This window comes from Rosa chinensis, chromosome 7, assembly GCF_002994745.2.
Source record: "Rosa chinensis cultivar Old Blush chromosome 7, RchiOBHm-V2, whole genome shotgun sequence".
Taxonomy (NCBI): domain Eukaryota; kingdom Viridiplantae; phylum Streptophyta; class Magnoliopsida; order Rosales; family Rosaceae; genus Rosa; species Rosa chinensis.
Genome location: NC_037094.1, coordinates 30,265,375 through 30,288,507, shown reverse-complemented (window position 1 = coordinate 30,288,507; position 23,133 = coordinate 30,265,375). Strand labels below are relative to the sequence as shown.

The following is a 23,133-nucleotide window of genomic DNA, read 5'->3' as shown; positions in this document are numbered from 1 at the left end:
GTATTTTATAATAAAAAATTTATTATATAAAACTATAGTCAAAGTATAGTATAGAGAAATGAGAGAGAAATCTGGTGCCCCCCTCAATCTTGGGCCCTGGGCTGTCACTAAAGTCGCCCATGGGCAAGGCCGGCCCTGCTAGTGGTGCTATCTGTGTCAGTTCGGGTTGTGGTCGTGGTGGAGGTTGATGGTGACGCGCAGTGGCTTCATGTGTTCTGCTTTGGTGAAGTCGACTGGTGCCGAGGCTGGGATGGTGCAAGTAGTGGGTCGCTGACCTGGGGTTGGCTGTGCAGATGGTTAGGGTTTCTCCAAGTTAATAAGCTAGAACTCTTTAGATATGGACTTGGACTTCTTTGTTGGGGCTTGGACTACAATTTTAGCGCTTTATTTTTTATTTTATCAGAATTCCTCCTCTTTTGTGGAAGAAGTTTTTAGGGCCTCAGGTTTGAAAAATGTCACCAAGAGTCCCCATGTTGTCAGTGCCATTTGAGTTTATTCATGGGTGGTGTATTGTAGTTTTTGATGAGCTTCATTGTTTTACAAATGTTGAATTGATTAAGTATTAAGTAATGATTTTTCTGACAAGTACACTGGAGCAAGTCATTATGTGTAATAAAAAACAAAAGGGAGAAATATCACTTTGATCATCGAACTATGGGTCGCTCGACACTTTGGTCATCCAACTTTTAAAAACTTCATTTTGGTCATCGAACTATATCACCGTATATCACTTTGGTCATTCCGTCAGTTTTCTCCGTTTTCTTTGTTAACTCCAAGGATATTTTGGAAATGAAATGTTTTACCCTCCATTTTTATAACTTAATCCAATTTTCCCCGCCTAAACATAAAACATCATCCAATTTTGCCAACTTTTCTCTCCTTTTATTCATGCATTCATCATCAATAATCAAAGCATACAACAAAGAAAAATAATCGAGTCAGAGAATGATTCAAAGTGAGGGAATATAAGAGGAAGAAAAATATTGATTTAATAAATTGAGGAATTATAAAAGGAGGGAAAATTTGGCAAAATTGGATGAAATTTTATGTTTAGGCGGGAAAAGTTGGATTAAGTTATAAAAATGGCGAGTAAACCTTTAAATCTCCAAAATACCCTTGGAGTTAACAGAGAAAACAGACAGAATGACCAAAGTGATATGCAATGATATAATTCGATGACCAAAATGAAGTTTTTAAAAGTTGGATGACCAAAGTGTCGAGTGAGCCATAATTCGATGACCAAAGTGATATTTTTGCCAAAACAAAAAACAAAAAATTCAAACTACTAAACATTTTAAATTTAATGACTTAGAAAATTTGTAAAAAATTGTGTATAATATAAAGATGTAGCCCAACAATCTTATTAATTATACATTAATACAAAGGAAAAAGAGTCAAACAGAAACTCTTCCCGATTAAAATCAAGACTAAAATCAATGAGAAGATGCTTTGTTTTTATGTCTAAGGAAGTCTCCAAAGGCATCTAAAGCCGCGACAGAACTTGTTGGAAATCCATGCTCAAACTTAGCACTAAGCTTCACAGCTCGTTGCTTCATCTCTTCATCACTCAGTAGCTTCTCAATTCCTCTTGTTATATCCTCCTTCTTTATTGTCTTCGATAAATCCTCAGAAATCAGATTCCCAACTTTGAGATAGCTCGCTACCAATTTAGCGTTCAAGTGCTGATCCCCTCTAATTGGCCACGCCAAGAATGGGACTCCACGCCCAATTGCTTCCACCGTTGAATTCCACCCACAGTGCGAAAGGAATCCTCCCGTTGATGGGTGGCTCAGTATCAACAGCTGCGGGGCCCACCCGTGTATGATCAAGCCTCTCTTTCCGACCCGCGTATCTAGCCCGTGCGGAAAATAGGCCTCTGATCCGGGTTGTGGCAGGCCGGGAAGACCCGGAGGTCTCCCTGCGTTGACTTGAACCGCCCATATGAATGGCCGGGTCGACGCTTCCAGTGCCTCGGCTAGTATTTCGTACTCCTCTTTGGTAGGACAAACCTCGCTTCCAAATGAAACGTATAGCACCGATCCACTTGGTTTTGAATCTAGCCACTCATTTACCTCGTGTTCGGTGACGTTCGACTTCCGATCGGTTCGAACTTCGCGATCATGGAGAACCGAGCCGGCCGATTTCCAATATTGTTCGGGTAACAGCGGGCCCACTCCCCAAACGGGTTTTTCAATCTTGTTGGAGACGTATTCGATAAACGGATGCTCTAGCTCGTCACAAGTGTTGATCATCACTCCAATAGACTGCTCGATCTCCTCTAACCACATTGGTTCGTCACCAGGCTTTGGCGGACCCATTTTTCGCGGGCGAGGCCCACCATGTGGTGGTCCATGAGGAGGAAAGCCCGCTCCGGGACCTCCTGGCGGGCCGCCTCCACCAATAGGGAATGGTGGCCGACGAGACTGCCCTTTAATATCCGAAACCGTCACAGCCATCTCTTCGGGTAACCCGGGTAGCAAACGGGTCTCCCCCGGTTTGACATCTATCGAGTGGGCCTTCCACAGGGCATACTCCATGGCGGCGGAGCAAGCTCCGGAAGTGAAAAAGCTGACCGCCGGAATCTCGAACTTGTGAAAAGTCTCGGAAGTCCAGCTCATCATGTTGTCAAGAACTGCACAAAGGGGTCGGACTGAATTCAGACTCCCCATTCGGGTCGAGAGGAGCTTCTCAAGCCCGACTACCAGCTGGCCGTGGTGGCGGTGATGCGGCTGAGAACTCGGCTCCTGCGGCGGATCAGACGGTGGCGCTTCAGAAATCTCAGCGATTTCGACGAGTGGGTATTGGAGGAGAGATGAGGGTATGGAGGAGGAGAGGTTGGAAGAGATGACCAAAACGGCTTTGAAGTTTCTGGAGGCCAAGTGCTTGCAGAGCTCCATTAAAGGGAAGAGATGGCCCTGACCAAAAAACGGAACGATCCATATCTCATTTGCCATATTTGCAGGGTTGGGTTTGTGTTAAGAGTCTTGCAGTAGGGCTGGGGAATATATAGATAGCGTAGTGGAAGAATGGAGAAGAAGAAAGGAGGAAGAAAGCTTAACTGAGAAGGAATGAATAATGAAAAGAGAGGTAGGACTTGGGTGAAATGGTGATTGACTGTTTGGTATGGGACTGAAAATCTAGTTGTGTGGGAACAGCGTACCGACACTTGTGAAACGCCGTAACAGTTGGAATTGAGCTAAGAGGATAGCGTGTACCGACCTCATTGAGATCTTTGATGAGTGACTATGGGCGACTCACTCGGAAAGTCGGAAGCTATTATATATTTCATTAATTCTTCTTTTGTATTCCTTCATTAGCAAGAAAACTAGAGATTTTGTTTTTGTTTTTTGTGTGATCAGTTTTTGTTTATTGCATGTCCACTTCTGGGTATAGATTTTTATATCTTTGATATTGTCAATGGGTGGTGAACTTGTTTATGAAGGGCAGAAGGGGTGATCGATTTAGTTCTTTGATGTAGGGTTTATGCAATTTCAGCTTATCAGCTATATATCGTTGTTTTGCTCTGCCATTCATGGGTTTGTTTAATTAGTTAGGGTCACGGGCAGCATCTCCAGCAGAGATGTCAAAAATTTTAGGTCAAATTTGAATTTGACAGATGACATGGTAATTGACATTTTACTAGGATTTTTCCTTCAACCCATCTGTTAAATATTTATATTATTTTATTGTTTTTTTTTAAATCTTTATCCTATCTATTTCTCTCTCTTGATTATGATCTGAGATTCTTCAAACTCTTTTCTTCTCCAACTCTCTCTCTCTCTCTCTCCCTCAATTCGTAGGCCTCATATTACAAATACTATTCAGATTACTAGTTCATCGACCATATCTTTCTGCAATCCTATCCCAGATTATGAATTCAATCTAGTTTTTCAGACGAGATTTTGATAGAGATCTGTGGGTTCCAGATTGGGATTATGATGTTCTAGAAGTGGGTTTAATGTTCCAGAGGTTGTTTTGTGAGATGTGGGAATTAGGAAGAGAGAGACCAGAAGGAAAGAGGGAGAAGAAGGGAGAGTTTTTTGGATAAATGGTTCCAGTGACGGAGCGTCTTACCAAACAGCCCCAAAATTCGAATTGATTCTCCAGCAGTAAGCTTTTTTTGTCTTCTCTCATATCAAATTTGGATTTAGGTCTGTTTGGATTACTTGAATATAAGATGACTTGAAAATGTGAAAGAGATTGTTTTGTGAGAGGTGGGAATTAGGAAGAGAGAGACCAGAAGGAAAGAGGGAGAAGAAGAGAGAGTTTTGCTTTGGTCGATCTGGGTAGGAAGAAGAGAGAGACGCGAAGGAAGGACAGAGAAACAATAAAGAAATAAAAGACAGATGACCACAAGACTGTCAAATTTGACAGTTTGGTTTCAATATGTTATCCACCGTGGCAATAATATATGGGTTGGAGAGTATTTTCATAGGTCATTTATAGCTGTTGGATTGCCATCTGTCAATTGACACATCCATTGGAGATGGTCTTATTATTCATTTAATTAGTTGAGGCAAGTAAAAAGGTTACTGGAACGACTTGGGATCCACATCAAAATACATGGTACTCGTCACATAAATCCCAGTAGTCCTGTCCTGTAAACCTAGGAAGCTTTCATTGGAGTATTTTAAGGAGCACACATCGTACCCCAATTATAGCTCTTTGCTTAAGAGGGCATTTTTTGACAATCTCTTGGCTTGCTACCTCGATACTACTTCTAGTCTTCTACAATGCATGCTAGAGATATTATTCCAACATTGAGCTATTCCATGTACAAATTCACGAATTAGTATTCATCCATTACGTTTCCCTCCCATGAACCTTTCATAACCATTCTTGATAGCTGAAATGCCTTCATACAAGAGCCGTACACGCTTATTGTATTTAAAAGAATTTTGGCCGATTTGTGCTAGAGTTTACCTGGAAGAATTTCCAAGGCAACTTCCTTGAGAGATGGCATAGCTTCCTGCTGATGCAAACAAATGTATTTATTCCTCACTTTTCTGAAGACTTTCCATGGACCTGGGTAGCACCTACATATATAATGATAAAATCATCACATTGCTGTTAAAAGCAAGAAAAGAAGAAGAAGACGATTTCTTGATTATTACATATCACAGAGATATCATTATTAGTAGTAGTTATTGAACCTGAAAAGGGTCCCTCCAGAGCGTCCTTTAAAATTGTGAATGTAGTACACAGTCTCCATACTTGGAAACAGGGTCTTCAAAAGTGCAGCGAGCTTTGGGTAGAAGAAAGATGGATAATCTTATTTCATCAAGAAAAAACTGTCATATGTCACTAAAGAGGTTACTAATTGTTTGAAGATAATACTAAATAAACTTGCTTCATGTGCAGAACTTATTTGAACCTTCCAATTCTATTTATTATTATTGCACTGATGGCTTGTAATAGAAATGTTAGGAAATCGCCATAGATGAGCAAATAACCATGTATATTAAACTGAAGGGAGATAAAGCACATCTAGTAACTAACAAAGGATACACCCAGTGATAAGATGAAGACATTACCAGAAGAAAAGCACAAGATTACAAGGCTGTACAAGAGAACAAAACACTCCAGCACAAGACAATTGGAAGACAACTCGTGCTCTCTCACCCAAGTACAATAGACAAAGCTTGTTGCTACATTGCAGACCAAGAAGACCAAGCACAACCACGTATTGAACTGCCATCTGCCATCTCTGTTAACTGTCACATGTGATCTTATTGTATGATAGCAGCTAGGCTTGTTCACAATTGTAGTATTTATAAGTGCTCTCTTCTGTAAACATTCATCCACTTCAATCAAGCAAATTCCATTTCTCTTTACCCAGATCTTATTCGGTCAAGTTCTCCGTTGAAAATAATTAGCTTTCTGGCAGTGTTCACAACAGCTTCTCTGTACAGCTCTTCGACTACAAGCGTTTCTGAATTGCAAGAAAATCAGAGATAGATATTACAAATTGATAAATGATTTGTGGGAAATGAATGGACATTAAGTCAACTAATGTATCTTAGTTAGGATGAGTTCTAGAAAAATGTAGTGCTGACTGTGAAGTGATGTGAACCAAATTAGTCATAGAAAAATGAGAATTGAAAATTTTTGGGCAAACATCCGAGTGCTGTGCAGGTTTCTATTGGGCATGACCATACAAGAGAAGGGAATAAAACTGTGAAGAAAAAGGAAAAAAAAAAAGGAAAAGAATCAAAGGCAAAAAAAGAAAAATTGTTGCAGGGATCATGGACCACATAAATGAACTTCATTTTAAGAGCAATAGAAGAATGAGAATCAAAATTTGAAACTACACACAGACACACGTGTCAAATTTCTTGGGTATAATCACATACCATACTCTGAATATGTGTTTCTGCAGCATTCAACTTTTCCTAACAATGATAAGAAGGGATACTTGGACTTACCCGCGGAGACATTAAAATATGGATATGCAGCCAAGAATAGTTCATCTTCTGGCTTCACATGGTCCGACATTTTCACTTTCTCAGTAAAACCAAAATCCTCGAAAAACGATGGCTTAGTCAGATAGTCCAACTTGAAGGACGCTCACGCTCCTTCGAATGCTGATTTCCTTGCAAATTCAACTTCATTGGCCTCAGGAAAAAACTGAAAGCTGTCGTTCAAAGATTAATATACATCCTTAGGTGCTAAACTAAAAAGTTAATTAAGGTAAAAGAACAAAGAGAGTAGCTAGATTAGCTACAGAGTCATGCATCACAGAAAAGTACAACGCAGTCTATGAAGGTAGAGCAAACATATGATTCAACAAGACAGACCAACATCTTCTGGATTAAAGATAAAGCTGTTGGAACCAACTACCCGGTGAAACCTTCGACTGCAATGCTGACGTACAGTTAGCTTTTAAGGAAATTTGAAACTTTTTAGATTAACAAAATTCGAGGAAATCTAGGCTCAACACAGAATCTCTGATCATATGTTTTTTTTCAGGTTGAAAGGAAAAGATAGCCAGGAAAAAATCAGAATTTCATAACAGAGTGATTAGTTTCAACTATTTATACAGAGTAAAACATGTTGCAATGTAACAAACTATAACTTCTTTAGAACAATTCAATCTTATTTTCTTGGGGATTATGTACTCTTCCGTTAGTTAAAACTTTGCACCTTCTCTGTTACTATAGTATAAGGGATCCATCAGAAGCCCCTACAATTAAAACTACGGATCGAGCTCCTCTGCATTGAGAAGCCAGCAGTTTTGGTGAAGTTCATTAAATCCTGATCTCTAGGATCATCCAATGGTTATGCGAAAGCCACATCAGCTAACATTAGATTGTTAGTTGCCTTCCTTCTTAAAACAACGTTAGGGTTGTCGTTAGTCCGTTAACTCCCCCATAAAATTCAAGAATCCATTGTTTTTTCCCCCTGAAAGACGAACTGTGTTCGGAATCCTTGATGAAGAACAAATGCTAAAACTCTCTGTCCTCTAGTCCTTTCTTTATCTCTTCCCCAATTTCTGTCACGAAAAGAATTTCAAATTTGAATTGCAAGATGATCTTGCTTTTATCCCTAAAACTATATCGGGCATCATTAAGACTTAAGAGGGCTCTTGAGATTCAAATCTGCCTGATGTTTTCTTTGTCCAGAAAGATAAGTTTTGAAGAATTAAGACTTCCATATGTTAAAAGAAGAAGAAGAGAGGGGAAAAAAAAAAAACTCAACTGGGGTAAATTCCTTTCATATAATGATGATTGCGATTTGCGAATTTGATTGCAGTATATCTTGGAAAATGGCTGGAAAGCAAGGCCTCTAGGTTCCCTTTCTCTTACTAGTTTATCATTACCTGAAAGAAGTTTATGAACAGTTTCATTTTGTATCTTCATCTCCCCTCTCTGCCCAGAAAGTGGTTGATTGAGAGTATGTTCAGTTGTTTTTTTTTTTTTTTTTTTTTTTTCTGGAGTTAACGACGGTTAAGAAAGAAATACGTACCCTAGATAATATTGGCAGACGTGGCTCTTTCCAAAGACATTAGATTACTTGGAGGAAGGAGATTTTATTAACTTCACCAAAACTGCAGACTTCTCACTGCAGACGAGCTCGATCCTAAAACTACAGTTATTTATCTTCAAAAAGGTGAAAATTTGAGAAAATTACTATTCTGGTCCGCGTGGCTTTCTCTGGAGATATTAAGATGTCATAAAATTCTCGAATGAGCTGTATACTTCCAGTCATTTCTATTCCTCCTTCACCGTCCCTGAAATGTGTTTCGTGGACTCAGAAGAAATTATGGGCACGTTTACTTACTTGGAATGGGAGGAAATGATTACGGGGTAAAAAGATTCATGCGTTTACTAACATATAAAGGAATCAGAATGATTCTTGGTAAATGTATTCATGCGTTTACTAACATATGATGGAATCGGAATGAGTGTAGGTCTCATCTCCTTATAAGAAATCGATTCCTGAATACTCAAGAATTTGATTACGAATGGGGGAGATGGGTTTATGAATCAACCTTCCGGAATCAATACTGATTCCTTTCTTCTCCCATTCCAGTTGTCTCTGATTCATGATTATTTTCCATTTCAAGTAAGTAAACGTGTCATATATATACTCAATCGGAACAAACTGTAAATATTTTTCAGCTTGTGGAAGGGAATTAACCTGGAACAGAGTCAAGTCCAGTAGCAGGAAACTCGATCTCCTGCAAAAAAAAGACGTGTATGTCATCAGTGTCAAATTCTTTGCATATGTTGATGATATCAAGTAACTGAAGCTACTAGATACTAGTACTAGCTTACCATTAACTGTTTGTTATCCTTCAAAGCCAATTGAGTTGCTTTACTGGCCTATATATCAATTGTCAAGAAACCCAAGACAAAACTTAGCACCAAATAGCTGTAAACTAGAATACAAAGTCACACGGATACCTAAGACATGAAGTGAAATGAGAGCTAGAGAGAGTTGCTAGCATGGAGAATTATAAATTTCTAGAAAATCGTTAACCCCTTTCATCAAATCAATTCATCCGATCATCGACCAAATCTGAAGGAGATGTTCTTATTTTGAAGAGTGTTGTTGGGAATGGATTCCCCGAGAAGCGAACCATGCTGCCCACAATGCAGCCTCGCTTGCCATTCAAACGGTGGGGCCTCTGCGATGGGCTAATCAGCCACCACCATCCTTGACTCTAGTTTTGAGGAACGACAGGCTTCCTCTTGTCCTCCAGTTGTGGTTGAGGAATGAGGAAGACGACTGTCTGTCTCTCTCTTTTGTTTTCCCATTTGTTTCCTACTGCTATGTTCTACCTGGACTTAGTTGGAATTGTTGTTTCTCTTTGACTAGTTGTATCGGGGTTCTTGCATTTTGCAAGGCCTACTGGGCTTTGCCCTTTTAATGAAGTACTTCATTCTCCAAAAAAAAAATCAATTCAAGTAGTTATAAATTTGAACTACACTGCAGCAGATTACATTCCATTCAAAGCTTAAAAGTTGGGATATCAGAAACTAGAAATGGAATAACAGTTGTTTCTGTGTGAGAATACGGAACGAGAACTAAGTATGAGACAAGGTAGATAGGGAGAGAGAAATGACACAAGCATGTATAGTGGTTCACCTTGCCCTTGAGGCAAGGCTACGTCCACTTAGATATTTTACTATGAGTGAGGCCAAGTAGCCTTTGTAGTGATACAAGTATGGGGATCATGGATCCATCCCTTTCCAAGAAGGGGAGTGTTTGGCTCCAGTTTTGCTTGAGCTGGTCAACAGTCTCTTTTCTTGCGCGGGCGTGCCAGCACCTTTCGGGTGCAGTCGTTGGGGGTGTCCCTTGACCTGACTTCTTTCAAGCGATTGTGGACGAAGAGAGCACCAACCTCGTCGTGGGATTCTTTGTGCCTCATGGCGAGGACTTTTGCTGAGCTTCTTCAAAATCACAATCGATACTCGATGTTGTAGATCGAGCAGAGCGAGAACTACTAGGAAGTAGGGAGAACTTGCTAAAGCGTGACTTTAGCTTGGCTGGAAGGTTTGGTGGCACTAAAAGTCGGCTCTTGAGGAGACTAGGACTGGAGTGTGACTACCTGTAAGAGAAGGAGAGGGTTGCTCTAGAGAGGCTTGGATAATCTTAGAGATTGTTGTTGTGAATTGTGTGTTGAAGTGGTTCATTGTAACCTCTATTTATAGGCTACCATGCCAAAGTGTTTATTCTTAAACAAATGATAGTAGAGATAAGGAATAATGAGTTTTGGAGATAAGGAAGCATAATTGGAGATAAATAATGATGAATTTCGGAGATAAGGAGATAAGGTAGCATAATTGGAGATAAGGAATGATGAATTTTGGAGATAAGGAAGCACTTTCGGCTCCTTTATTCATTCAATTATATCTCCATCAAGAATTCATATTTTGACCGTGACTTCTTCATAACAAATGTTCCACTATGAGAGTAGATCATCCTGGTAAAATTTCAAAACTTTTGGTATAGTGGTTGTGCCGGAAACGCTGCTGGACCTCTTACAGGTCCAGTTTTCCAGTTTTGCTTCTGCAGAAAATTGGACTGATTGTTTGAAGGCTTTCCACTCAAAAATAGCTCTGGTACTCTTCATAAGAAATGATCCTTGGGATTTCTATATTTAATCTAGAAAGTTTTAGCTCATTTGGATTTCGTTTGGTTAGTCTGCCACCCCTGCTTCCTTGTTTAGCTCGGTTTCTCCTAGCCGAAGTAGGAAAATGTGCTAAAGTTGACTTTTCATGCTTCCATACTTCCATGCTTCCATAGTAGGCTTTATTTAGCCTCTAAATATATATTTCGAACTTGTCGACAATATATAGCTTGAGCCACTGACATTGGCTCAATTTCTCCAAGACGTGCCTTGTCAGGCCAAAATGCTCATTTTGGGTCCAAACAGGGAGGACTTCCCTTTATAGCTAAAGGAAGTCTCATTCTATTCTATATTTTCGATGTGGGACATAATACACATATTTACTTCTCTTGAAGCCTCTTGAAGATCATGGGAGGGTGGCCTCCCTACGAGGTACCGGTCGACCTCCACCATAGCGAGGTAGCTCGGGTGTCGGACTACCGGACGCATGTCGTAGGCGGGACTAACCATGTCGCGGGGCCCACCTATGAGGTCGTTGCTTATGCTTGGCAGTATGTAATATAAGTGATATCAACAAGTCCCTCAAGTCTCTGAGTAAGAGGCGCTTCTTGGTTGGGGAGTTTAAATATGATGCCGCCAAGTATGAGTGACGACCCTGTTGAACACCATACCCATACTAGTCCCCCAACTTCGTAAGCAAGAAGGGACTCTACGGGTAGTTTGGTGCCACGGGGCCCCCATCACGCTAGTACCTGCAAATAAGATAAGAGTGTACAAAAAACATATTGATTGCGCTAGGGCAATCTAAGTGACATTTGAGTCAAATGCATAGAGGTGCATGAATGTTTATGTGAGATGCATGTTACACATTACACATGGTGTGGATGCTTATATTTGTCGAATGTGAAATACGACATATGAGTCTAGAATGTATGTGGTTTATGATAGTAAAACGAAGTGCATATGATGCAAAGATGTGTGATGAACACGATGACACATGATGATATGTAAATGTAGTATGCACGTGATGCACATGTGTGAGGATCGGGAGTGTTGTTACTCACCGAGTCCCCCAAGTCACGTAGTTAGTAAAATCGAAGTTTAGACTTGAGTTCGCTCGTGTCGAGCGGGTGATAGGTTGTATGAGTTTTGTCCTATGATCTTATTAATGGGATGTAAAAGAACTTTAATTGTTGCGATCAACAATAGGTGAAAAATTTCAATATTTCAATTAATAGACCATAGCACGAAAAATATGAGCGTGAAGCTCAATGATAGTCACGCTCAATGATAGTCCCAGTCGGGTACTAGCTCCACTTGTGATAAGTGGTATGAATAAGTCCCCAAGTGTAGAGAATGCTCGGGAGGTGAGATGACTCAAAAGCAAGGGATTAGACCTTGGTTTACCCATTGGGTGTACCTCGCTCGGGGCAAGGATTTGGATGCAAGGGACTGGACCTTAGCTTACTCCGTGGGGGTACCTCGCTCGGGGCGAGGATTTATGAGGGCATGTAGGCCTCGTGTACTCGGTGGGGTAGATAGGCTTGAGCCTTAGCACCCTGTGGAGTAGATAGGCTTGGAGCCTCTTCTACCCGGTGAGGTGAATGAGGGTTTGAGCCTCGTGTACCCGGTGGGGTAGATAGGCTTGAGCCTCCTTAACCCAATAGGGTTGAATGAGGGCCAGTAGGCCTCCTTTACCCGGTGGCGTGGCCCCGAGTAGAATGATGGCTGTAGCCTAGTATCCCTGTTGGGGTATCCGTAGCCTCGTATCCCCGTTGGGGTATCCGGTGGCTTTGGTCTCGGGTACCCGGTGGCGTGGCCCCGGGTAGGATGATGGTTGTAGCCTCGTAACCCCGTTGGGGTACCCGGTGACGTGGCCCCGGGTAGGATGATGGCTGTAGCCTCGTAACCCTGTTGGGGTACCTCGCTCGGGGCGAGGATTTTAAGTGCCGCACGTTACACTTATTTAGTGTCATATATATGTATACATGTAGCAATTTTTAATTGACGGGCAATTAAATTGAAGTATGACATTAATAAATAGGCATAACAGATATGATATCGAAATTATCAAATATCATAGGCATGCTTATATTATAGAAATCGTTATTTGAAGAATGTAAACCATTGCATTTGCTCAAATTTAAAAGTGTAAATGAGAACTTATCTTTTGCCGATTGGAGAAGTTGAAAATTAAGATTGACCCGAATACCAAATCATGTTGGAGTTGTCCAAGCATGACGTTTTGTGTGATCGACGAATGATCGTCAATAATTTGCTTGGCCTTGTATGCACAAAGAAGATGCCCGGTTTAGAGTGATTTGTTTCCTCCAAAAGCAAGACAGAAGAATAGCAATTTATATGATTTAATTGATGAATCACATATATTTTATTTGTATACTTTGATATGGTACGAGAGATTAATATCTATGTAAAATTGTTTTACATGTAGGCAGAGCATAAGTGATCATGCTTCCCGGAAGGGGCACTGTCATTACTCGTACATGGCATGGGTGAAGTAGTTATAGAACTTTTTATCATGGCAGCATGCTGAAAAAGTAGTAACTTGACATATGGTCTACGTGTATTATAGAGTCAAGGTTACGTAAATAAGCGAAGCAGGTGAATATGATAATTTAGAGCAAGCAAGCTAAACACATGTTAATCTCAGATATTGTAGATTATAATGCCCGGAAAATATATGCAACTATTTCCAATGTGCACGGGTACATGCACACAATAGTTACTGAGAGAGAGTAACTGATGTGTCTAGTAAAGAGTATTTGTCGGTGGGCACACGGAATCAAGAAGTCTTAACAGATTAAGAGTGTGCATGAATGTTTATTAATCAATTATGGCTTTTGTAAATGACACGTGCAGACATGTGTAGGAATGCCCAAAGGCATGGTGATTAACCATTTCCGATAGATCCCGGACATAGACATACATATTTAAGGCTGAGTGCCTGAGTCCTATCACATAGGCACAGTATGTACAGGAGGCTTATGTGTCAATACAAGAACTAGCTAGGTGTCAACTGAATATATCTTGCATGTGTTATTGAACAAAGTTGCAGGGCATGTGTAAGTATATCATGTTATAAAGAACCATGCATGTTTGCATGGACATAACTGCTTGATACGTGGCCTTAATTGAATAGACCATGCATAGAATGAAAGCATGGGTTGCTTGAGATAATAATTGAAAGTGTGTATACGACAACTTAGCTTTGCATGGAGGGGTTGTTCACCGAGTTAGGCAGGCAACTAAGGCAACCATATCCCCCGGGGCCATGAACTCCACAACCCGTAACTGTGACCAAGATGATGTTGATGGTCCCGGTGGGGAAGAAGTCAGAAAGGTCCCGGAAGTGTGCAAGTACCCAAAGTGCCAGAAAGATGGCTTCTTGATCGGGGGTCGTGTTCGAAACTGCTCTGGGACTATTGGTGGTTGTAATATGCATGGGTTTACGACCTCACCGCTGAGAGGTATAGTGGGCTGAAGACGGTACCGGTGACATTGTCAAGAAGGGTGGTGGGAGGGTGGGTGTCCAAACAAGTTTCCCAGGTGCTGAAAGATTTTTTTTGGGGATCCCGGAGTGTGTACTGCTTGAGAGATGTCGGAACTTATTTCCGGGTTCGGTAGCTGGTACCGATGATAGTTGACATGTCAGGGGTACCGGTGGATGCAGGGGGCTACCGGTGAGGGTAAGGGGTACCGGTAGGCTCTTGTTTACCTGGAGGAGCTAGCAAGATGAGGCACAAGGGGACCTTCCGAGATAAGCTGCCCGGAGATGAAGTTGTGATGGCAAATGAAAGTATACCAAACCAGTCCCGTTCAGGTTGGGTGTCCAAACTAGTCCTCCGGGTGCCCAGACTACTCTCCTTTTTTTCTTTTGAAATGAGACTTGGCCCGATTGACTTTTGGTTGCGAGCCTTCGATACAAGATTCCCGGGCGGTATGCGACTTTTAGAAGTGCCGGACGTCCTGACAGATGCGTTGGTGTGCTCGGAGAAAAATATGATGAGGGGTCCCGTTCGGGTATCAAGTATAGGTCTACCTTTGGACAGAGTGAACCGGTCTTTGCTCCTAATATCTGATGCAAAAGTATCGATGCTTCGGGATACCGGAATGGATGATCAAAGTGACTGGCCTAGTGTCTCCGAGAATTGTTAGTGCTGGGAGGAGGAAGCTACCGGGCGGGAGTCCGGGAGTGGGTGATGAGTTGCGCGCTGCCTTTTTTTTTTTTAATCCCGGTGGAGATAGCGAGCTACCAAGAGTTATGTTACCGAGAGTTAGGCCACAGAGGTACCAAGGAGTGAACCAACAGACTCTTTGAATGGAGACTGGGTCTGGATAGTCACCGGGGTAATTATGATGACAATCCCGGACGGTAATTATGATGACAATCCCGGACGGTAATTATGATGACAATCCCGGAGAGTTTGCAGGTGTGGCTGGACTCGACCAGGTCCGCAAGTGAGGGCTTTGAGGCCAGGGAGTCCAGGGTGGGCGAATAAGTTACCGGAAATCATTGGGGTAGGTCGACTCAGACCTTGCCATGTGGATCCGGGACTATGTCACCGAGAAGTGCGTTGAGTTGCTGAACTGGAACTGGACGTGCAGGTAGATCACCTGTGAAGGATAATCAAAGAAGCGGAGCTTCCGAGCATTGATACTTGTGTGGGACCATGGTGCCCAGCAGATTACCAGTGAGATGATGGAGTTACCGGTGATGATCTCCGAGAGGTGAGAATGCTGTCGGGAAGGCCTGGTCCCCAGATCAATTTTCTAAACACCGGGCAGGTTGCACAATGGTACCCGTACGTGACTCGTTGAAGGATCCAGGAAGGTGAATGCCACCGAGACCCATGGTGTGCAAGTGAACCTTGATTCCTAAGCGGGCAGTGATCGATGTGTTGCATGGCAGCGTGATGCATGCATGTAGTGATTGCAGTTGTGCACATAGTGACCGAGTAGATCAATTATAGACAAGTACCTGGGTGCTCAAGTTGCTGCATGGTTGCATGCATGAGTGAGAGCTGCATGTGCAAGCAGCTACACGACTATTCGCTTGAGGCCCAAAGAAGAGTTAAGCTTAATTGGGAGTAGATCGTTGAGGATGATGCCCGGATGGCCACCGAGAGGAGGTACCGGGTTGGTATGCATTTGGATCCAGGAGTTGCTGTACCTTGACCTGGTCAAGTAACCGGTACTATGGTCGAACAATGGTGAGTCTTCGAGTCTTGGAACTTGTGAATCTCTGCAAATTGAGGGAAGGTACCGGTGAGAGTGCTGGGATGGGTGGTGCCGGGAGGTTGAGTACTAGCCTTCCTGGTGCCAAGAGCTAGCTCTTCTTTTCTGTTTTTTTTTTTGTGAACTCCGGACGAGTGTCTGATACGTTCCCGGAGAGTAAGAGTTGGAGAGGGTCAGCGGGTTCCGGAAGCAAGTTCCAGGTTGGGTTACCTAGGGGTGAAGGCTGCCGGGTTCCTGGTTTTGTCACCGAGACATGATGAAGAGATTACCGGTGAGGTCACCAAGATGCCGGGAATCGAAGTTGCTGAGATGGGAGGAGCTGCCAGCGGTACCGGAGAATGCTCAATTGTTGGAGTAGACTCACCGAGAAGTGTCTTCGGGTTGGAACCGGAAAGCATGAAGGAGGTGCCAGGAAGTAAAATTGCTGCCTGTGAACTAAGGTACTGCCGCGATTGTCACTGGGATGACGGAGCCGCCGGGTTTGCTCAACGAGAACGAATCATCCTTTTTTTTTGGATCCCGGAGTGTCTCTGATTCCCAGAGACCTGCAGGTGCCCGTGCTGGTACATACATTTGGGTTGGATCGTCGAGGTGACGTTTCAGGTTGGATCATCGAGATTGGGGGATGATCACCGGTGTGGGTTGGGTGTCCAAACCTTCCCGGCTGTCTAGAGCAGAGCCATTCCTTGCAGGCAGCTGGTACCGGCGATCTAAAGCGGCAGCTGGTATCGGTGAGTTGACACGGTGGTCTACCAGTGCCTGCGATGGTAGGGATACCGGTGAGGGCAGAGGGTACCGATGAAGACAGAGGGTACCGGTAAGGGCAGCCGGTACTATCGAAGCTCTTGTTGTCGAAAAGCTGTGCTTTTTATTTGCTTCTGATGCTCGTACGGGTGTGCAGGTGAACCCGAATTTCTCTTTTTCTATGATGTATGTATGCCACAGTGGCGTGAAGTTATGTATAAAAGAATCATAATTAAGTGGCCAGATAAATGTGTCCTGAGCTAGCATGTGTGTAGGCAAGATAGTTGGCATGCATGAATTATGTGTCATAGAATCAATCATGTTGGACGTGTGTTGTGAAGGTGATAATCATTCATGCATTGCATTTTGTGTGCCTTTGGAGTTTTGGTCAACGGGATCAGCTGGCCACAGAGTTACATGATATTCACAGGGAACATATATTCAAAGCATGCATGCGCTTGAAGTAAGATAAGACGAAAATACTCATCTGTAGCCTGGAGGTGTGTATTGCATGGAACAGAAGCAGTCCGGGTCTTCTGACTAAACTGTTCGGTGTGAAAAGAAAATTGTAGATGTGCCCATTGCTCATGTACCCGGAAGCTCCTCAGATACCCGGAAGCTCATGTACCCGCTGACTCATGTACCTGGAAGCTCATGTACCCAGAAGCTTATAGTACCCGTTGGCTCGAAGGCTTGGGTGAGGTTCAGGGTGGGGTGTCCTACATGTACCCATGTACCTGGAAGCTCATGGTACTCGTACATGACCATTGCTCAAGGTCGGAGGTTCTTACCCAAACATAGGGACCCTCCTTCTAGCGCCAATGTTTCTGTGTGAGAATACGGAACGGGAACTAAGTATGAGGCAAGGTAGAGATGGAGAGAGAAATGACACAAGCATGTATAGTGGTTCACCTTGTCCTTGAGACAAGGCTACGTCCACTTAGATATTTTACTATGAGTGAGGCCAAGTAGCCTTTGTAGTGATACAAGTATGGGGATCATGGATCCATCCCTTTCCAAGAAGGGGATGACTTCCCTTTATAGCTAAAGGAAGTCTCATTCTATTATATATTTCCGATGTGGGACATAATACACATATTTACTTCTCTTGAAGCCTCTTGAAGATCATGGGAGGGTGGCCTCCCTACGAGGTACCTGCCGACCTCCACCATAGCGAGGTAGCTCGGGTGTCGGACTACCGGACGCATGTCGTAGGCGGGACTAACCATGTCGCGGGGCCTACCTATGAGGTCGTTTCTTATGCTTGGCGGTATGTAATATAAGTGATATCAACAACAGTACAAGCTTTAGTTACTTGTTCAAGGAGTTCATCATAGTCCCTAGGAATTGACACATCAAAGGCAACCGAAGTGTCGTTCCCGGAAGCCGAACTTGCCACAAGTTTGAGATTTCTTGACAAATGAGATGCAGCCCATTTGGGGGTACTCAAATTCCCATAAGAATTTAACGGCAAATATTTGCAGGCAGTTGCAACCTGCAGGTTGAGTCGATGAGTGATCATTTTTGAGGTAATGGAATGAAAGTAGGAGACTGGTTAGTCTTTACCTGGTGACTTGGAAGAGAAGGAATAGCAAACGGAACCCTGGAGGCAGTTCCGGTGTCGGAGATGGGCATTTTTGATTGATCAGGGATTGAGAGAGAGGCGCGTATTTCAGTTTGGAGTTGGAGTAGCCACAAAGTTACATGTGGCAGGGATGATCCAATCCCTTATATCAAATGACGATTCTGTCCTCTGATCCAACCACATGTGTGTTTTTTAATTTTTTTTTTTTTATAATCTCGGCAAAATACTACACGAGTGGTTTTAGTTGGACCTCCAAATTTGATATTTGGACCTCCAATTTTTTTAAATTATTAATAGACTTTACCAAGTCATATGAAAAGATAAATAAGGACAAAGAGATTGTTAGGGTGGATTTGTACAGAGGTTGTTAGGATTGCTTGATTGGGTTGATCTCCTCTATTTACCCCTTCTGAGTTCAGGAACTGGGTCCAAAGCTTCAAGAAGCTTTGTAGTGTCTTCCCTTAAGCTCCCCCGCAGTAATGTTGGCCAGCTGTGGTGGCATGTTTCTAGTGATATGTAGGCAGAAACTCTACATAGCTTTGATAGATGAACAAAATTACATGAAAAGGCTTGCAAGAAGGCATGTGGCGTGGGAGCTAGAAGTGCATGAGTTGCAGAAGATGAGATGCTTGTTGCGGTCAGAGGTTTGCTGTAGTGTAATCTACTGTGGTGAGGAAGGACCGGATTTTTGGTGGTGGTTGATGGGTTTAAGGTTGTTTAGAGCATGACACTGGTTTTTGGATTGGAGGCTGGGAATGCTTGGCTTGTTGCTTGAGGCTTGCTTGTGGGATGTATTGTTTAGAGGTTATGAGGTTTGTTGCTTGGTGGTTGAGAGTTCTCTACGGCTTGGAGGTCTCTCTTTGCAGCAACCAGAAGCCTTAAATTTATAGGCTGGAGGAGGTGAGGCCAAGATACAAGTTCATGGGATGAAACTATTTGACTTGAAAGAGAATTACAATATTAAAGTCAAATTTAGAGAACAAGGCAATAACCAAATGACTTAGAGGAGGTGTTTGTTGTACTATTTTGCGTGAAGTAAGGAATTGGAGTTGCAAACTTCTAAGGAATAGTTGTTGTGGTTATAGTCTAAGTTGGATTGATAGAGGAGAAGCCAGAGGTGATATATCTCATTGGGAAGAGTTGCATGTTACCCTTGGAATAGCTTGTAGCAAGCTAGAACTTAGAATAAATAAAAGAAGAGATTTGATTAAGGCTTTGCATTTGGCGTAGAAGAAGATGAGTTACTACGGGGTAAAAGCAAGTACTATTCTTTGCGCGGTTGGGAAAGCTATTGGTTTTATGGTTAGGGCAGATAATTGTATTTAAACTTATAGGTTTGGATTATCTCATCTTTGTATGCCCATGTAAGGATTTATATTGTCGAGCCTGGATTTTGGTCCCAAGCCCAAAACCTCCAACAATCAAAATCGATAATGGGCCTCATGTATTTCCGTAACCTTCCACACCACACCCAATCTTGCGAGCCCCAAAATCATGATTTTGGCTTGGGTCCACGAGCATGGTATTACGCTTGGTGAGAAGAACCGAAGGTTAAATATGCTGACGGGAATTCTTTCTAGCATAATGAGCTTTAAGCTATTAAATCCCATAATGTGTAGGTTTGCGTATTAATGTCATCTCTACTTTTGTATTGGGCCTTGAATTTTTATTGTGTATGAATATTGATTTTTTGGGTATCAACATTAGCCCCCTTGATTATGTAGGCTATGCAATGACTATGAAATAGGCTACATAATCAATAAGAAAGTAACCCAAGGTTAGCATGATCGAAAACCAAGAGTATAGAAGCAGGAAAGTTGAAAGAGTTAGTCGCATGAGAACTTGAACTATTCACGTGATTTGTTTTAAGGAAGAGTGCATGTGTTTACGAGGACGATGAAGAAAATAAGTAAGCATAAGATAATGAGAATGTGTTAAGTAAAAGTAAAATTGATAATGAATTAGAGTAAAATAAGAGTGAGTTTGAAAGTAAAGCATGTGTGTGGTTGAACGAAGAGTGAGAACAATATCATAAATTCTAGTAGAATAATTGTGAACACAAGAAAATGAACAAATTTTAAACGTAATGAAAAGTGCATAAATGATTGAGCATGGTTTGTGGAGAATAAGTAAGTAATGAGCAAACGAGGATAATCACGAGATTTAGAAAATAAATTGTTTTTTTTTTGAAAATGAAGAACATGGGTATTAGATGAACAAGTAATTTGGCGAGTGGGAATTATAAGCTAAAGAAGAGTAGAAACGATTTTTGACTTCAAAGTTGATGACGAAGAGCATAACAACAAAGGTATTTGCAAAATAATTGACAAACGAAAAGAAAGTTAAAACGAAATAGGTAAGTATGTGTGTGAAATATGATACGTGGTTAGTGTAATGTATGGTGTGCACAATGAAAATAGAGAGCATAAAAGTATTTAAAAGATAGAATAAGCATTTGCATTTGGCTTATAGATATGCTTGATGGTTTGAGTCGCACGATGTGTAAAAAGATATATTTTCTTTGCTTTGCTTATACATGCTTGATTATGTGTTTGGCATGTGTAGAATGAGAGTTTGTTTTATGCTTGACTTAAATTTGCTTGAGCTTGTAGCAACTATGCTTAGGCATGTGTTAGGCATGTGCATTGATAGCTTTATCTTAATGTTGCCTTAATCATTTAGCGGACCAAGGGAGAGTGCGGGGACTTTGAAATGTACATGCTTAGGAGAATAAGCTTGGCATGACTCTCATATGGTCTATGATAGATGCACGACCTTGACAATGAGGTGCTCGGCATTGTTGATTAGTAAGTGCTTGGCATGAGCTTGAATAAGACTGGGCACGTTTCTTTTGGTCGTGAATCTGCTTGGCATTGCGTTTAGCTTGGCGCGGCTCGGAGTATGCATTAGCTTATTGTATTTATGACTTAGCATATGAATTAGTAACATGCATGAAAGTGTGATAAGTGTTCTCTTAAATATATTGAATGATTAAGAGAAAGTGCGTGGGCATGAGCTTGTGAGTGAGTTGCGCTTGGACTTTTTTTTTTTTTTTGGTTTGGAAAACAAGACTAATAGGTAAAAAACTTGGCCCGAGTTTTTTGATAAGAAAATGTTCTTTTCCCATATTGCTGCAGGGTAAAAGGGGAGGTATGGCCAAATTCCCCTTTTCTCACCAAATCATTAAGACTAAGAGATATTCTGAGGGATATATGCTTTTCTAATTCAGTACCAAGGCTGATAAATTGGGGGAAATTTTTCTTCATGGGCTGAGTTGCAGGAGGTAAGCTGAGTACTGCAGTGACAATTTTTTTTTCTCTGGCTTTTGAATGGGTAGGCTTCGAATGTTTGAAAAACTGCAATTAGAGCTTGATATCTAGGCTATTTAGGCTTGATTTATGAACTCATGGCAAGTGAGGGCTTGAGTTTTGAGTAATTGCTTGTTGCATCATGAAATTTTGAACAGAATGCTCATATTTATGACTTCCATTGGATTCTGCTTTAAGATTGTATATGAATTTACATTCATAAAGCATGATTCAATTATGCGCATAACTGAGGCGTGCAAATTTCAATTGACGGAGGGGTTTGATTGTTGAAACTAATTACCTTGAGGCCGTACACTTGGTAAATGGTACTAAAAAGTGTCTTGCAGATGAAGGACTATCGGTGGATAGAATTAGAAATGGGCATTCAAGGCATTCGTTTTGTTCCTAGAGTGGTTAATGGGGTGGCTCATGTAGTGGCGGGATTTGTAGCTCGTGATAATGGGTGACATGTTTGGTTAGGGATTGGGCCCTCTTGGCTCATGGATGTCATCATTAGTAACGGACCCATAACTGATTTAGGTAGTAGGGGAGAGTGGAGAGTTTATGTCCACCACCGGTCATTCCTATATTTTGTAATTTGGCTCTCTTTGAATAAAGGAATCATTCATTCTAAAAAAAAAATGGAGACATTGATTCTAAGAACAACAATTAACGTAAGGGTGCGTCTATTTCCATCCTACTAAATACTTTGTTCACCCTATAGCTAAATTTTTTCTTTAAAATCCCAAAATTGTCTTTTTTTTTTTTTATCCAAACCATCAATTTCATTCATCTCAAGCCAGAATGGCACAAATACATACATTCCCTTGCCATACCTCGGACAAGTTTAGGACGTGGTATGCTAGTACCACCCATTAGACAACCAGTGCTCACTTATTCAAAAGCGAGCCTAATAACTATGAAAATAACTCATAGAAATTAGGCGAAGTTTAGAAAGAAAAAAAACAAACTTTAAATTTTCTCCTTGCCCCTAACAGTTGGGCTAGGAGGTTTGGAAAGACTGTAAATGTGATGTTCTGAATTGATCCTCCCCGATTCCAAGACGAAACCATGAAGAACCTGAGTTCATTAGTGAAGTAACAGAATTCTCCGGGTGCCAAATACGAAAACCCAAAGGACCCAAGCTTTTCAATTTGGGCCACACTTGGGGTGAAAACCAGTTTGATTTAGGCCACCTAAATGATTTGGACACCCCACTAGAAGTAGGGATCCTCTTACCGGCGACCATTTTGCTCTTTGCCATCATTGACCTCGCCACCCTATGCTCAGATCGGAGAGCACTGTCTGCTGCTGCCACTCCAAGGGACCGGAAGCCTTCGATCACAGTCACAGTACGGTGGAAAACTCTATCACACCCTTTCAAAGCCGGCATCGATTCTCCTAGCCATTTCTGGCCAACAATCCACTTCAAACCTAGAGCCAAGCCGACCCACAATTCTTTATCTCCCGATTTAGCCTTAATCCTCGTCAAGCCGAGCCTTTGACCGCCAGACCTGTCATCCAGAAACAATCTAGATCGATTCGAAATCATCTCCGCAGTCAGCATGTCAACCCACACAATTTGATCGAAAGAGAGTTTCAGTCGCCCCCTCCGAGGTCGAATTCGAAAGCCAGACATCCACGCACGCTCACCGATCTCAAAC

At 41.9% G+C, this 23,133-nt stretch overlaps 1 protein-coding gene across 1 annotated transcript; it reads right to left on the bottom strand.

Annotated features, from left to right (window-relative positions):
- Positions 1 to 1,316: 1,316 nt before the first annotated feature.
- Positions 1,317 to 3,175, bottom strand: LOC112176782 (scopoletin glucosyltransferase). The gene has a single exon (XM_024314863.2). It carries the CDS (start codon positions 2,952 to 2,954, stop codon positions 1,434 to 1,436), a length of 1,521 nt encoding a protein of 506 aa, XP_024170631.1. The 5' UTR covers positions 2,955 to 3,175; the 3' UTR covers positions 1,317 to 1,433.
- Between the last annotated feature and the right edge of the window lie 19,958 nt (positions 3,176 to 23,133).

Bases quoted from the DNA above. Each gene is read 5' to 3' on its own strand.
- LOC112176782 (XM_024314863.2), bottom strand. From the start codon at position 2,954: ATGGCAAATGAGATATGGATCGTTCCGTTTTTTGGTCAGGGCCATCTC.